The 16,412-nt window shown below is 43.4% G+C and overlaps 1 protein-coding gene across 11 annotated transcripts in view; it reads left to right on the top strand.

The window, feature by feature from the left end:
• myo18ab (myosin XVIIIA b) overlaps positions 1-16,412 on the top strand; it is a 146,875-nt gene that overhangs the window by 43,250 nt on the left and 87,213 nt on the right. For 5 of the 11 annotated variants that reach the window (XM_061781680.1, XM_061781682.1, XM_061781690.1 and 2 more), the window contains exons 5-13: positions 1,919-1,981; positions 3,505-3,582; positions 4,819-4,884; positions 5,493-5,580; positions 8,971-9,077; positions 10,556-10,732; positions 12,287-12,497; positions 12,640-12,782; positions 12,906-13,006. In XM_061781680.1, coding sequence (XP_061637664.1) covers positions 1,919-1,981; positions 3,505-3,582; positions 4,819-4,884; positions 5,493-5,580; positions 8,971-9,077; positions 10,556-10,732; positions 12,287-12,497; positions 12,640-12,782; positions 12,906-13,006 — 1,034 coding nt within the window. The remainder of the gene's footprint in view (positions 1-1,918; positions 1,982-3,504; positions 3,583-4,818; positions 4,885-5,492; positions 5,581-8,970; positions 9,078-10,555; positions 10,733-12,286; positions 12,498-12,639; positions 12,783-12,905; positions 13,007-16,412) is intronic. The other 6 variants (XM_061781687.1, XM_061781686.1, XM_061781688.1 and 3 more) reach the window with 4 other exon arrangements.

A 16,412-nucleotide genomic window follows, 5' to 3' on the forward strand; every position in this document is an offset into this window, starting at 1 on the left:
TCTTTGCAGTCAATGTCCTGGGCTCCTGGGTTCATGATCATCGCCTCCTCCCTAAAATACCAATAAATGTGTATTTCAAGGCATAGCTTCATAGATACTAAAAACACCAAAAGACATTAGATCGATCGATTGACGTATTTATTTATTTAAAACTCAAAAGTATACTAAGGTAGCAGTCAGAGCCTTGTTGTTTTATAATATTGGGGAACTCAAATTGAAATTGCCAGTAAATATTGAAATCAATAAATGCCACAACAACCTGACAAGTTTGTTAATACCTTTCAGTAGCTGAAATGCGTCTCCAAGTTCCAACATTAGAGTTCAGTAGCGCTGTAGACCTGTAGTAATTAGTGTTCATCAATAACAAGGCCAAAGTTTTACAGTATTCCTAAAAAGTACCGGTATATGTAATATTATTGTCAGTCACGCTAGCAATCATGCACAGTTTTAACATTAACACTGCTCTTAAATACAGGAAAATTAAAAAATGTTACTTAAAGGTCAGATGACAAAGATGTTATGGTGTCAGTTAAAATTCATATTTGCATTGTTTATATGTTATGTATTACAGGCACGTAACTTCCAGAAAGTTTTCAATCATAGTTCAGCTAAAAATGAAGTTTTTATGACGCATATTAAGTCCTCCCCGAACATACCCGAAGCTCAAGACATCGGAGTGTGGTTACTGCAAGGGCTACCAGAAGTGACGTTGCAATTGCAAACCACACAGCACGCTACACACTATACGCAATGGCGAGCAACGTGTTGGAATATGCGGAGGAGGATCACCCAACTGAACTTGGCTTCGTCAAAGCGTACATGTTTGAGCTGATCAGACGGTGACGACGACGAGCAGCCAAGTAGCAGCTGTACAACAGAAAAAGAGAGCGGCCGCTGGCTCCATGTGACAGCATGTCAAAAGCATGTCTTTTTAGACAGTCATGGCTTGAAATATTGGCACCCCAGGGGTGCCAATATTTTTCAGCACGACTATACGTAATATATATTCATATATGTTGCAGTGACACGCCGCAAGCTTTTACATAGTATGCGGTATTACTATATATTGTCTGCCCCTCGCTCGAGTAGCGTTATAAACACGCCGCGCACAAAGTCTTTGTGTCTGTTGGCTCGTCATAGAGGCAAAAGTACAGACGACAGTACTGAAAAGTACTGCGTGGGTCTTTTTTTCCTACTCCTGAGTGCATAGTCACCATAATAGAGTCGTAGGTATATACAAGGAAATGCTCACCTCTCGGCTGCGAGATTTACTTCTATTGCTGGCGGTGGTGGTCCCGATGGCCGGAGGAAAAATTGTTGGCACCGCAGCTAGTTTCAGCCTCTACCTCTGTACCCATTGCTTTCTGCTAAGTGTTTCTCAAAACACGGCGGTTCCAAGTGATCAGCACAGTTTGGAATGCTTGCTCGGCACCCATAGCTGACCACGTTTCGTCCCCCGTCGATTGACTTTGCCTTTCTACTGGTCACGTATTCCTTTTTCACTTGGAAAGCCAAAAAACAAACCTCTTGGCACTGCCTGAACCATTTGTACAACCAAATGCTACACAATAAACCATCGTGACATCGCTAAATCATACGACAACAAATATACAAAGACGGGAACAATAGCATGGAACAATAGCACATAATCTGTTTGTCTGTATTTGTGATTTAGATGAAGATCAGATCACATTTGATGACTAAGGGTTGTCGCACTTCTTAATTTCAGTCGTATATAGTTGGTAATGTTTTGGGAGGCACTTACATCGGTATAAAATTCACGTGCTGTCTTTGCCTACTAGCTGATTGATACTCGAGCTGGGTCTCATTTGCACTGGGCTGTCTGCTGAGCTATAATTAGTTTTTGATTGTTTGCACCAGTGCCCTTGGAGTAAATGTGTTGCTGTTTGACCTGTAGGAGACACCAATCAGTCACACTGAGGAAGCTCAAAAACGGCTAATGAGGATCTTCAGCGCCCCTGTAAATGTCTACTGTCCCTTTTGCATCGTGTGACGTGTCTTGCATTCTGTTTGTCTTGCTTGCACTGATCTTTTTTTATGGTGTACAGGTATGTCTTGTACACACCGTACTGCTGTTCTTATGGTCTTACAAAAAGTAAACCAAATCAGCACGTTGAATTCTACTGGTTGTCATAGCTTAGATATTTCCATTAACTTGCATTGCTACTTAACCTTCGGTTGCCATGCCTTACATCCTTAGTAGTATATTTTTAAAAAGATACCCAGAAATGGAACGTTTCAGCAGCGTGTTTGTCACCCTCCTGTCTGTGGTTGCGGTGTATTCAATTAAATATAGGTTGAACATGATTTGCAAATGATTGTATTAATGTTTAACACAACGTCCCAACTTCATTGGAATTGGGGTTGTAATTGTATCTATTAAGAATAATCAACAGGCAATCAACACACAAACCATCGTGACAGTGGATATAAAAGGTTTAACCTTGGTTTCATTGGACCATTCCAAAATCTCTGAAACACATGTTGACACATTTTCGTCACATAAGTAACACCGGGTGGCACGGTGGTTGACTGGTTAGCTGATCTGCCTCACAGTTCTGAGAACCCCAAATCTGGCATCGCCTGTGTGGTTTGCATGTTCTGCCCGTGCCTGCGTGGGTTTTCTCCGGGTACTCCGGTTTCCTCCCACATCCCCAAAACATGCAGGGTAGGTTAATTGAAGACTCTAAATTGCCCATATGTGTGAATGTGAGTGTGAATGGTTGTTTGTTTACATGTGGCCTGCGATTGGCTGGCGACCAGTTCTGGGTGTACCTCCCTCTTGCCCGAAGATAGCTGGGATATATATTTTTTTAATCTAACATGACACATGTATATTTTTTAATGTGACGAAACCTGCCATTTGAACAGGGGTCTGTAAACCTTTTATATCCACTGTACATTCATAGCGAATGCCACATTTTCGACCAAATTAGTTTCAGCAGTACCCCAGGTTAAGTTATCCATCCATTTTCCATCCCGCTTATCCCCACTAGGGTCGCGGGCGTGCTAGAGCCTATCCCAACTATCTTCGGGCGAGAGACAGGGTGTAAACTGAACTGGTCGCCAGCAAATTGCAGGGCACATATAAACAAATAACCATTGGCACTCACATTCACACCTTTGGGCAATTTAGAGCCTTCAATTAACCTACCCTGCATGTTTTGGGGATGTGGGAGGAAACTGAAATCGCCGGAAAAAACCCACACAGGCGAGGCTGGATTTTAACCTGGGTCCTCAGAACTGTGAGGCAGATGTGCTCACCAGTCGTCCACCGTGCTATAAAGTCATTTGTTTTTATGTCCCTAAAGTATTGTCACAGTGTATGTAAGTCTTGTCATTTGAACAGTTTTCAGTTTTTATTTTTATTTTTTTGCGCAGTATCTTCGTCCAATATTGTTGACTTTGTTTTTTTTCTTTCTCTCTCCCTCACATTGCTCACATTGGCTGTGATTGTCTCTCTGTGGCTGCTTTGTGGCTAAGCTGGAGATGCCAGTCAGTGATTGGTCGACCATCCAATCAGCCGCCCTTGTAGCCTCACAGCCCCAAAACCCCCTTCAGGTACCAGAGCTCTCCACCTTTCTCTGGGCCACCTTACAGGAATTTCTACTTGAATGGCTTGTCAGAGGCGGCACGGTGACCGACTGGTTAGAGCGTCAGCCTCACAGTTCTGAGGAGCGGGGTTCAATCCCCGGCCCCGCCTGTGTGGAGTTTGCATGTTCTCCCCGTGCCTGCGTGGCTTTTCTCCGGGCACTCCGCTTTCCTCCCACATCCCAAAAACATGCATGAATTGGAGACTCTAAATTGCCCGTTGGTGTGAATGTGAGTGGGAATGGTTGTTTGTTTGTATGTACCCTATGATTGGCTGGCAACCAGTTCAGGGTGTACCCCGCCTCCTGACCGATGACAGCTGGGATAGGCTCCAGCACACCCGCGACCCTTGTGAGGAGAAGGGGCTCAGAAAATGGATGGATGGATGGCTTGTCAGAGTATAAGGCCACCATTCCATCTTCCTTCCTCCCTTGCCCCCTGTCTGCAATAATTCCTGTATTAGGCTCATTTCACATTTGGAGTATACCGTTTTAATTTTCTCTGTCAATGATCCAACTTTCAAAGCATGCAAAAATGTGCTCTGCACATCAAACTCTAGTGACGACAACATTTTGTTCCCTGTGCTTCTTGATGATTCAAATAACTGCTATTATCTCGTCTTTATTGTATGTGAGAAGATATTTTCACTCTGAAAATGTACTTACGAGCTGATTCATTCACACAGACCCAAGTTATATTGTGTTTATCCCAGACTTTTTTTTTGGGTGGGTGGGGCTGGGATTTCAGTGTTCAATTTATGAAACACAAATTACATATTGTTTTCTCTTTTTATTTAGGTAATGATGCAACATTTAGATACAGTAATTTTCTGTACGTAAGAAAGTATCTCCCAGTCAACTACTGAGCTGATGGGAGACACTTGCATGAAATGCATATCTCTAAAAAACTAAACAAAACAAAAAACTGGATGAATTAATACTCTCATTATGCATGTACAATATTTCTCTTTCAGATGTGAGTGTAGTGTGTCTAGACTGTATTTAAATACACAAACATAGTAGCAATGGGATATTCAACTTCAAGTAGATATTCCAGAAAGTAGGTCATAAATTGCTGTCCAATTTTATCAGGTCATGGCATTTTACAGATTTAGAAACTACTGTACTTGATCTATTATACATGTTAATTTTTTTTCTATATTCTTTGCTCATTTGTGAAATTTGACCTCTTCTTGCTGGCCAAAAGGGATCAGTGGAAGAGGACCCTGTAGCCCTCCTTCAGGCATCTCATGCTGCTTCTCAGCAGTCCCAGGTCTGACCTGTACTACGCCTGTGTGTAGATCTCCACACTTGTCCCATAATCACCATTCACTGTCCAGTGCTGTGTTGTATTTACCCATTTTGCCTGCTGAATGTAGTTTGTCCTAGTCACCTTTTTGTTATCAATAATCATGTCTATCTTAAAGGGGACATATTATGGAAAATGGACTTGTATACAAATAGTGCCTCTGGCGTGCCTTCTAACGCTTCAAATGAAATTAGGCAACCAAGGAAATTTGTTGTTAGCTGCCAAAAGATTGTGATGTGACAATGCAGCTAATCTACATAATAAATGCGAAGAATGTCAGACCTTTTCTTAAGGCACCAGGGAGCTGTTTTAAACGTTGAAAAAAATTAATGATGCCTCCTTTAAGATATCCTTTGCTTATTATTATACATGTAGTTTATTGAGTTGTCTCATGTGTTTTCCAAACACATGACCCTGAAGGAGTCCACTGCTACCCACTGCATGATTCACCTTTCGTTAGGGCCAGTGTTGAACTGGACATACCAGCTGTTGCAAAAAGACATCAAGCTGACTTTAAGTTGTCGAGTGTCCTTCATGATGCCTTGCCGACTTTGTGTCTCTTTGTCATTTAGGTAAAGACGGAGGAGCAGATAGCAGCAGAGCAGGCTTGGTACGGTTCTGAGAAAGTCTGGCTGGTCCATAAGGAAGGCTTCTCCCTGGGTGAGTTAGCACTGCTTGGCATACTACACATACACGCACGTGCACGCATAGCTATCCGCACATTGCCCTGCAGATGAGATGACTGCAAAGTGTTCTTGCTCTCCAGCTTTGTGTATTGGCAGCTCAATTCCCCAGGTTTTACATCTCCTGATGTGTAATATTTGAATCATTACAAGTTCGTCCCGATTCTAATGGCATCCACCTACATGTGGCCCGCACTGAGGGTGGGTAGGGGCTGCATGCAGTCCTATGGACTATAAAATAACTGCCATTTACCAGTTAAAGTTAACGTAAAGTTAAATTCCCTTTGTATTCAGCCTCCAAGGTATGCACATTGTCAAAGATTTTGGACAAATAAGTGTTTATTATAAAAGTGTTAGCATATTTTGACTAAAAAGCCTTGTGAAGGGATCATTACCACAGAAAAGTCCAATTGATGTCGTGATTGCTGATAAAATGTGAACATGATATAGTCATTGTATCATGGCATTTAGAGATGAAAGGGTATGACAATTGTGACTAAGATTATTATTCCTAAATTAAATATAAACCAAAAAAAATATCGTTACATGCATCTAAAAGAGAACTCCGATTGCAGTGACATGTTTGGTCCCACCGTTTCCTCAACTTTCTCTCTTTGGGAAAGTTATGAATGCTTACCTCCTTTTTTGCATTCCGTCCTGATTGGAATTTGCATTCAAAAGTGGCGCAGTATGGCATTTTAAAATCTTTTCGCTGACCATAAGTTGTTCGCAAATGGCTAGCTTAGCTCCGCAACAATTTTACAACAGCCATTCTACGTCATCATTCCCAGAATGCTTTGCACACGCTAAAACATGGCGGCGATAGCATATCCAATTATGGTCTAAAAAAAACTAACTTCTAGGAGTAAATTATAAATATATACCACTGTATTTCGGTAGTAGAGCTCAGTAGTTGTAAAATTAAATGTATTTGTCATTTCAATCGGAGACTGTAGTAAGTCTAGCGTCCCGGGAAGGTGAAACATCATATTTGCACGTTTTGATTCGCTCACGTGCTCCTAACCTCCAAGGGGTGCTGCTGACAGCCCGGCCACTGACTCAGCACGCTGACGAACACCTGGCCCATCGCCGATCCTGACCATATTACGTGGACCATCGATGGCGGAACGTCAACATATCATGCCGTATTAATTAATTAATTTTCACGCAGGTGCTGCGAGTGGCTATTTCATTTCAAAAGGGGTGCGTGGCGGCTGGGGGAGTTTGTCTGAAAGCGCCGCTTACAGTCGTCTTGATGGTGCGATGGTGTGTTAGATATGGAATAATCCATGTCATCGTCATTTAAGTGACGCGCTGCTGTGTGTGGTGCTAGTATGGTTGCTGGGCAACGAAGATCAACAGCTGGCTCACTCGCATTTTTCCTGATGGCCTTCCAAACGCGTTCACTCATAAGCACAGTATTACGATTTGGGTTGGGCATCGTTTCAATTTGAGCGATTTCGGTCCCAATTCCGGTTCCTCATTTCGATTCCGGTTCCAAACGATTCTGATTCTTTTAGGGGTCTTGGTCAAAAAGGTTTGTATGGTTTAAATAAAGGGTGTCCAAATTATGAACATCCATTTTCTTAGCAGCCCGCAGCATAAACTAAAATGAAAATTTGACTGTAGGTTCTTTATAATTTGATTTCCAATATCAAACCTACGAAATAAAAGGCAATGTGTGTGGAACCAACCCAATTGACTTAATATTCATGAATTATTGTTAAAAGTGGTAAAAGTTAAATATAGCATCGTTAAAATAGTTATATATGACGATTTTGTGAATTTTGTCCCAATTTATTGTGATATAAAGTTGCTAGTTTGACCTTTGGTGACGTTTTAGCTCAATGTTAAGCTTGTAATGTGACTGCTTCTTCTATCTTTCCAGTACGGTAAAGTAATTTCTATTTTATTTTTGTGTCTGTCATCAGCTCTTATGTTGGTTTGAAGACTAAAATAAATGCTAAAAAAACCATCAGTGCAAGTGTGCAACCCACCGTTTAACTTGTTAGGTGTTGGCATAGACATATTTTGTTTCACTCACCCAATTGACTTGACTGAAGTTCCGCGCTGTGTAGGCAGAGGCTTGGAGTGGGAGGGAGCATGTCAGACTTCTACACATCGTGAAAGCCTCATTTGTACAATATAATCTTCATCCAAGTGTTGCACGGAGGTTACGAGTCATTTATTTTAACATAGTTAAGACACAGTTTTATACGTCTTTGGGCACAAGCATGTCTTTCTGCGCGGTCTTCGTTGGTTTTCGCCGCTTCTTCATTGGTTTTCGCCACTTCTTTGACGTCGGCAGACTGTAGGCATCGAAACTGGAAACGGAATTTTTTTTAATTTGAACGATTCCGGGAAAACCAGAATGTTAGTCCAGGTGCCAATTGATTCTCGATTCTCGATGCCCAACCCTAGTTATGACTCAAGTTACATATATTGTACAATATTTAATATAGAGATTAAAGAACACAAAAACACATGGCCCTTAGCCTGTTAGACGAACGGTGCTCGCGTCGCACAGGTGACCATAGGTTTCCTCGTAGAAGCATCCGTTTCCTCGTAGTCACACTTTAAATGTGTCACACTTGTCACACTTTATGTGTCACTTTTAAATGTGTCACACTATGTCACACTTTAAATGTGTTAATTTCACATTTAAAGTGTGACATAGTCTTCGAGTGGATTTCAAAGGCTTTCACGTCTCAGGAAAAATCTCACATTCCAGGAATTCTACCCATCTGGATACTTCAATGAGTCACGCCTCTCTTTGCGTTGTGCTGGTTGGGTACGCGTGAGGGGTGTGTCAGAAGTCATTATGGCAGAATCAGCGTAACTTAAAAAGGCCCAAGCCAGGCGCGTAAAATACTGACTTACGCACCAATGGGAGCATATGCCCCATAATGCACATTAGCAATTGAAATCAAGTAGAACCAAAATTAACTATCATGCATGATAGACACCATGAAATGTATCTAATGTGTTGCTCCCTTCGTGGTGACCTTGTATTAATTTGAAATCTGCAGTTTTATACACCTCTGCCCAAGTCATCTTTGCTGGTGAAAATATGTCACCAGGTTCTTCTTCGTTTTCTTCTACTTGTTCTTCTTCGATTCGTGTCTTCTTTCTTTCTTTGGTGTTGCAACTTGAACTCGATGGGAGAAACTGGAAGACCACTACTCTCTGAGACGTTATTGTAGGGTAGCAATGATTTTAAAAGGTAATGTTAAAGGTTTCATTTAATTTCCATTTCATCATCATGTAGTTCCTTCGTTGTGGTGGATGACAACTTCAGTGTGTATATGACCCACACAAATGTACGCGAGCTAATGTCTAACTATTGTCCTCTTTGCTCTACATTCAGCTACAGTGGTGAAGACAGATCCTGGCTCCCTGCTAGAAGGCAAGGTGAAAATCAAACTAGAGCATGATGGGACAATAATTGAAGTGGATGAGGACGATATCGAAAAGGTGAGAAAAAGTATCAAGGAGAAAAATAAATGGCTGCCTTATCTCTCTGCAGTGTTTCCCGCTATAACGCTATATTTTTGTTGTGATTACAAAGGCTATTTATAGCAAAAGACTGAGAGGTTGTAATGACAGATACTTTTTGTCTTTTTAAAATGGAAAACTAGACAGATATATGTCCTTGGAAGTCCATCCATCCATCCATTTTCTTCCGCTTATCCGAGGTTGGGTCGCAGGGGCAGTAGCTTTAGCAGGGAAGCCCAGACTTCCCTCTCCCCAGCCACTTCCTCCAGATCTTCCGAGGGGATCCCGAATCTCTCCGTAGTCTCTCCACCGTGCCCCGGGGTCTCCTCCCGGTGGGACGTGCCCGCAACACCTCACCAGGGAGGCGTCCTTACCAGATGCCTGAGCCACCTCATCTGGCTCCTCTCCATGCGGACGAGTAGCAGCTCTACTCTGAGCCCCTCCCGGATGACCAAACTTCTCACCCTATCTCGAAGGGAGAGCCCGGACACCCTGCGGAGGAAACTCATTTCGGCTGCTTGTATCCGGGATCTTGTTCTTTCGGTCACGACCCACAGCTCGTGGGTAGGAACGTAGATCGACTGGTAAATCCAGAGCTTCGCCTTTCGGCTTAGCTCCTTCTTTACCACAACGGATCGATACAATGTCCGCATCACTGCAGACGCTGCACCGGTCCGCCTGCCGATTTCCCGTTCCATTCTTCCGTCACTCGTGAACAGGACCCCAAGATATTTGAACTGCTCCACTTGGGGCAGTATCTCATCCCCGACCTGGAGAGGGCACTCCACCCTTTTCCGACTGAGGACCATTGTCTCAGATTTGGAGGTGCTGATTCTCATCCTAGCCGCTTCACACTCTGCTGCGAACTGCTCCAGTGAGAGTTGGAGCTCACGACTTGATGAAGCCAAATGGAACCACATCATCTGCAACAGAACGGTGACAAAGGGCAGCCTTGGCAGAGTCCAACCCTCACCGGAAACGAGTCCGCCTGACTGCCGGCAATGCGGACCAAACTCTGAAACTGGTCGTACAGGGACCGAACAGCCAACTTCCTTGGAAGTCGTATGCATTAAATTGACTACATCATAAATACAGCTCTCCTTTGTTAGAAAGGAGATGTGCTTCAATTGTGCATATCTACTAGCTCCAACTCGAGCCCATAATTAGCAGGTTTGTGATAAGGACTTTAGATTTAGAAATGCATATAGAATATGCATTTCAAAACTTTAATTTCAGAAACACTGTATTGTCTTAACTACTCAACATAACCACAAATGTAGTGTTACTGTAAATTGCACGTTACACATTTCAGGTCCGAATGAGATGTCAACGTTTCTAAATTGATAGTATAGTATGACATATTTCATATGGATAGAAGTATTAGGCTGTTACATCTACAAGTACTGATATGGAGGAAATTATGGAATTGCTTTTCTTACTCAACCTACTTCTTTCAGGCCAACCCTCCATCATACGATCGGTCAGAGGATCTGGCTTCGCTGCTCTATCTTAATGAATCCAGTGTGATGCACTGCTTGAGGCAGCGCTATGGGGGAAACCTCATCCACTCCTATGCCGGACCCAACATGGTGGTCATAAACCCTGTCAGTACAGCCTCCATGTATTCAGAAAAGGTAACTTTGACAAATCTATCCGGGAAGTCAAATTTGCCCTATATACAGTGGTGTGAAAAAAGTGTTTGCCCTCTTCCTAATTTCTTATTTTTTTGCATGTTTGTCCCCCTTAAATGTTTTCCATCATCAAACAAATTTAAATATTAGTCAAAGACAACACAAGTAACCACAAAAGGCAGTTTTTAAATCAAGGTTTTTAATTAATACGGGAGAAAAAAATCCAAACCGACATGGCCCTGTGTGAAAAAGCGATTGACCTTAAACCTAATAACTGGTTGGGCCACCCTTAGTAGCAACAACTACAATCAAGCGTTTGCGATCACTTGCAGTGAGTCTCTTACAGCGCTGTGGAGGAATTTTGGCCCACTCATCTATGCAGAATTGTTGTAATTCAGCCACATTGGAGGGTTTTGAGCATGAACTGCCTTTTAAGGTCATGCCATCGCAGGACTTTGACTTGGCCACGCCAAAGTCTTCATTTTGTTTTTCTTCAGCCATTTAGAGGTGGACTTACTGGTTTGTTTTGGGTCATTGGCCTGCTGCGGAACCCAAATTCGTTCCAGCTTGAGGTCACGAACAAATGGCCGGACATCCTCCTTCAGGACAGCAGAAGTCGTGGTTCCATTTATCACGTCAAGTCTTCCAGGTCCTGAAGTAGAAAAACAGCCCAAGACCATCACACTACCACCACCATATTTTACTGTGGATATGATGTTCTTTTTCTGAAATGTGGTGTTACTTTTACACCAGATGTAATGGGACACACACCTTCCCAAAGGTTCAACTTTTGTCTCGTCAGACCACAGAGTATTTTCCCAAAAGTCTTAAGGATTTTTGACCAGTCTCTTTTTTATGGTGGAGACATGAAGACTGGACTTAACTGAGGCAAGTGAGGGATGCAGTTCTTTGGAGGTTGTTTTGGGGTCTTTTGTGACCTCTTGGATGAGTCGTCGCTGCGGTCTTGGGGTAATACTGGTTGGCCGAGCACTCCTGGGAAGGTTCACCACTGTTCTATGCTTTCACAATTTGTGGATAATGGCTCTCACGGTGGTTTGCTGGATTTCTAAAGCTTTAGAAATGGCTTTCTAACCTTTTCCACATTGATAGATCTCAATTACTTTATGTCTCATTTGTTCCTGAATTTCTTTAGAATGATGAGCCCGGAATGATGGCTAGCTTTTAAAGATTTTTATTGAAGTGATTTCTTGAGTGCGAAAAAGTGTGGCCGCATCATGCCTAGTTGTGGCTAGAGAAATTGAACTCAGCTATGATAAATCACAAACTTTTGTTTGTTTGTGTTCTCTTTGACTAATACTAAAACTTTTTCACACCACTGTATATATCCCCTAAATGTGACACCCCACCCTCCCCCCAAAAAAGCCTATGTTTGTTTGGAATGGCCATTGGTAAATAAATGGTATATGGGCTGTATTTCTGTTTCATAGTTTTACCTTGCTACACAAGGTGATTTTATTGTGTTTCATCCAATCAAATTTAGGCATCCACAAAATGTCATATACTGATACTGTATGTTCTTTTCCACGTCCCTGTTAGGTGATGCACATGTTTAAAGGGTGCCGGCGCGAGGATTCGGCTCCTCATATCTACTCCGTGGCCCAGTCGGCCTACCGTAATCTTCTCACCACAAGGCAGGACCAGTCAATTGTACTACTAGGAAAGTCTGGAAGTGGCAAAACCACCAATTGCCAGCACCTAGTCCAGTACTTAGTTTCTGTTGCTGGTAGCACCGGTAAAATCTTCTCTGGTGAGCATGCGTTGTGCATTGTCAAGAACACAAAACACAATTCACCTCTCATTGTGACTAAAGTTGCGATGATTTACAATGTGTATGTGTACTGATCTGATTTCTATGTTCAAAAATATACATTTCCTTTCATGTCACTTAGTGGAGAAGTGGCAAGCAGTCTATACCATCCTTGAGGCTTTCGGTAACACGTTGACCGCTATGAATGCCAATGCCAGTCGTTTCTCACATGTGGTGTCGCTTGACTTTGATCAAGCTGGACAGGTGGCATCTGCATCAATTCAGGTAACAAAAGCAAAATTCAAAACACCCACATATACTGTGCAAAAAGTTAAAAATCAATGAAGTAACGCCATTGGAACGACGTCAATTAACGAAAAGTGGCTCCTGCTGTTTTATTCTGCTTAGACAATGCTGCTGGAGAAAATGAGGGTGAGCAGACGACCGGAGAATGAGTCAACCTTCAACGTTTTCTATTACATGATGGCTGGGGCTGACAGCACCCTGAGGTGAATGTACTAGTATCTCTGGAGCCAAATAGATTCTGTAACACATACTACTCGCTCTCTTGGCGAGGGCCAGCAGCCACACCCAGAGCGGCCCTCAATTAAGTTTTGAAAATGATAAAAAATGCTTCCTCGACCATAGCTGATCAGTTTTAAGTTGTAATAACACCATTCACGACGAGATGGCATAAATTGCTGAGTACTGATTCCACCAGGTCTTCTCCATCAAGAAGAATAGGTAGCAGGTTATATGTTCAAAAATTTAAAGGCTAGCCTATTATACAACCCCAATTCCAATGAAGATGGGACGTTGTGTTAAACATACAATTATTGGCAAATTATGTTTGACCTATATTTAATTCAATACACTACAAAGACAAGACATTTAATGTTCAAACTGATACACTTTACTGTTATGGAGTCCTTGGAGGGGGTGCTGGAGAGCACTCCCGCTGGGGACTCCATTGTTCTGATGGGGGACTTCAATGCTCACGTGGGCAATGACAGTGAGACCTGGATTGAGAGGAACGCCCCCCCCAGACTATCAGAACCCGAACGGTGTTCTGTTATTGGACTTCTGTGCTCATCACGAACACCATGTTCAAGCATGAGGGTGTCCACACGTGCACTTGGCACCAGGACACCCTAGGTTGCAGTTCGATGATCGACTTTGTGGTCGTGTCATCGGACTGTCTTGGACACTCGGGTGAAGAGAGGGGCGGAGCTGTCATCTGATCACCACCTGGTGGTGAGTTGGCTCCGATGGTGGGAGAAGATGACGGTCCAAAGGCGCACGCCCAAACGTATTGTGAGGGTCCGCTAGGGACGTCTGGTAGAATCCCCTGTCAGAAGGAGTTTCAACTCCGACAGAACTTTGCTTACGTTCCGGAGGAGGCGGGGGACATCGAGTCTGAGTGGACCATGTTCCGCGCCTCCATTGCTGAGGCGGCCGACCAGAGCTGTGGCCGTAAGGTGGTCGGTGCCTGTCGTGGCGGCAATTCCCGAACCTGTTGGTGGACACCTTCTTCTTCAAGCTGAAGAAGGAGTTTTAGCGAGCCTTTTGGGCCTGTGGGACTCCTGAGGCAGCTGATGGGTACCGGCTGGCCAAGCGGAATGCAGCTTTGGTGGTCGCTGAAGCAAAAACTATGGCATGGCAGGAGTTCGGTGAGGCCATGGAGAAAGACTTCCGGACGGCTTCGAGGAAATTCTGGTCCACCATCCGGCGTCTCAGGAGGGGGGAAGCAGTGCACCATCAACACTGTGTATAGTGGGGATGAGGCGCTGATGACCTCGACTCGGGACGTTGTGAGTAGGTGAGGAGAATACTTCAATTCCACCGACACGCCTTCCCATGAGGAAGCAGAGTCTGTGTTCTCTGAGGCCGGCTCTCCTATCTGTGGGGTTGAGGTCACCGAGGGGGTTAAAAAGCTCCTCGGTGGCAAGGCCCCGGGGGTGGATGAGATTCGCCCGGAGTTCCTAAAGGCTCTGGATGTTTGTTGGGCTGTCCTGGTTGACACGCCTCTGCAACATCGCGTGGACATCGGGGACAGTGCCTCTGGATTGGCAGACTGGGTGGTGGTCCCCCTTTTTAAGAAGGGGGACTGGAGGGTGTGTTCCAACTACAGGGGGATCACACTCCTCAGCCTCCCAGGTATGGTCTATTCAGGGGTGCTGGAGAGGAGGGTCCATCGGGAATTCGAATCTCAGATTCAGGAGGAGGAGTGTGGTTTTCGTCCTGACCGTGGAACAGTAGACCAGATCTATACCCTCGGTAGAGTCCTCGAGGGTACATGGGAGTTCGCCCAACCAGTCTACTTGTGTTTTGTGGACTTGGAGAAGGCGTTCGACCGTGTCCCTCGGGAGTCCTGCTTCGGGAGTATAGGTTACCGAACCCCCTGATAATGGGCTGTATGGTCCCTGTACGACCGGAGTCTTTGCATAGTAAAGTTTCAAGTTGCACTTATGGATGTAGCGCCGAACTGTATTTACTGACATTGGTTTTCTGAAGTGTTCCTGAGCCCATGTGGTGATATCCTTTACACGTTGATGTCGGTTTTTGATGCAGTGCCGCCTGAGGTTTCGAAGGTCACGGGCATTCAATGTTGATTTTCGGCCTTGCCACTGACATGCAGTGATTTCTCCAGATTCTCTGAACCTTTTGATGATATTAGGGACCGTAGATGATGAAATCCCTAAATTCCTTGCAATTGTACATTGAGCAACATTGTCCTTAAACTGTTCGACTATTTTCTCACGCACTTGTTCACAAAGAGGTGAACCTCACCTCACCTTTGCGTGTGAATGACTGAGCAATTCAGGGAAACTCCTTTTCTACCCAATCACGGCACCCACCTGTTCTCAATTAGCCTGTTCACCTGCGGGATGTTCCAAACACATGTTTGATGTGCATTCCTCAACTCTGTTTTGCCACTAGTCTCAGTTTTTTTGGAACGTGTTGCAGCCATAAAATTCTAAGTTAATGATTATTTGCTAAAAACAATCAAGTTTGTCAGTTTGAAGATTAAATATCTTGTCTTTGTAGTGTGTTCAATTAAATATAGGTTGAACATGATTGTCAAATCATTGTATTCTTTTTTTTTATTTATGTTTAACACAACGTCCCAACTTCATTGGAATTGTGGGGTTGTACGTTATTTGCTACGTGACGCTGTCAGCCGTGATTTATTTCGTGGCGCCAATGAGTCGTTCAAGGCAAACAAAGGCTCGGAGAAGGAGACTCTTTCGCGCAATTAACAGGAAGAGCTCGGTAGCATTTGACATATCTGGTGAGATGCCAGATAATGCTTGGTTTAGCTTTGCTGATACAACGAAACTGACTGGGAGGTTACTGTATTGCACACAACTCACAGTCAAGAGTTTCATGAAAACAAAGTACATAAATGTAACCCCACAGTTCAATAAGAAACATTCTGTGACATACATGCATCGTATAATATAAACATTTTGAGTGAGTTGATTTTTGTAAAAATAAAAATAAAATCGCAAAACCAGTTGTTGCACTTAGTTAGTTTAATGTTCAGCAGTTTTGTGCCATCTTTGAATGATAATTTTGATGTAAGAGAGCCCTTTGCTCTGGAAAAGAAAAATCACATTATGTGGTTATTTTTTGGTTTTATTTAAATCTGATCTGCTATACATGCATTTGAGCATTATATATATTAATATACTGTGATGTACATGGTTCAATAAAAAAAAAACAGACATGCACATATTTTGTCTTTTGTCATACACCTGGTTAGGAAGTGCAGGATCCTGTGATGCCCCCTGGTAGTGCGGATGAAAAATTGTGCCCCCCTCCATCATATAAATTGCCCATCCCTGGTATAGAGCATGCATTTGTCTTATTCTTAATCTGTGACCTTCGTTTAAGGGACACTGTGTAACATTT

The sequence above is a fragment of the Phyllopteryx taeniolatus genome, chromosome 8 (assembly GCF_024500385.1).
Source record: "Phyllopteryx taeniolatus isolate TA_2022b chromosome 8, UOR_Ptae_1.2, whole genome shotgun sequence".
Taxonomy (NCBI): domain Eukaryota; kingdom Metazoa; phylum Chordata; class Actinopteri; order Syngnathiformes; family Syngnathidae; genus Phyllopteryx; species Phyllopteryx taeniolatus.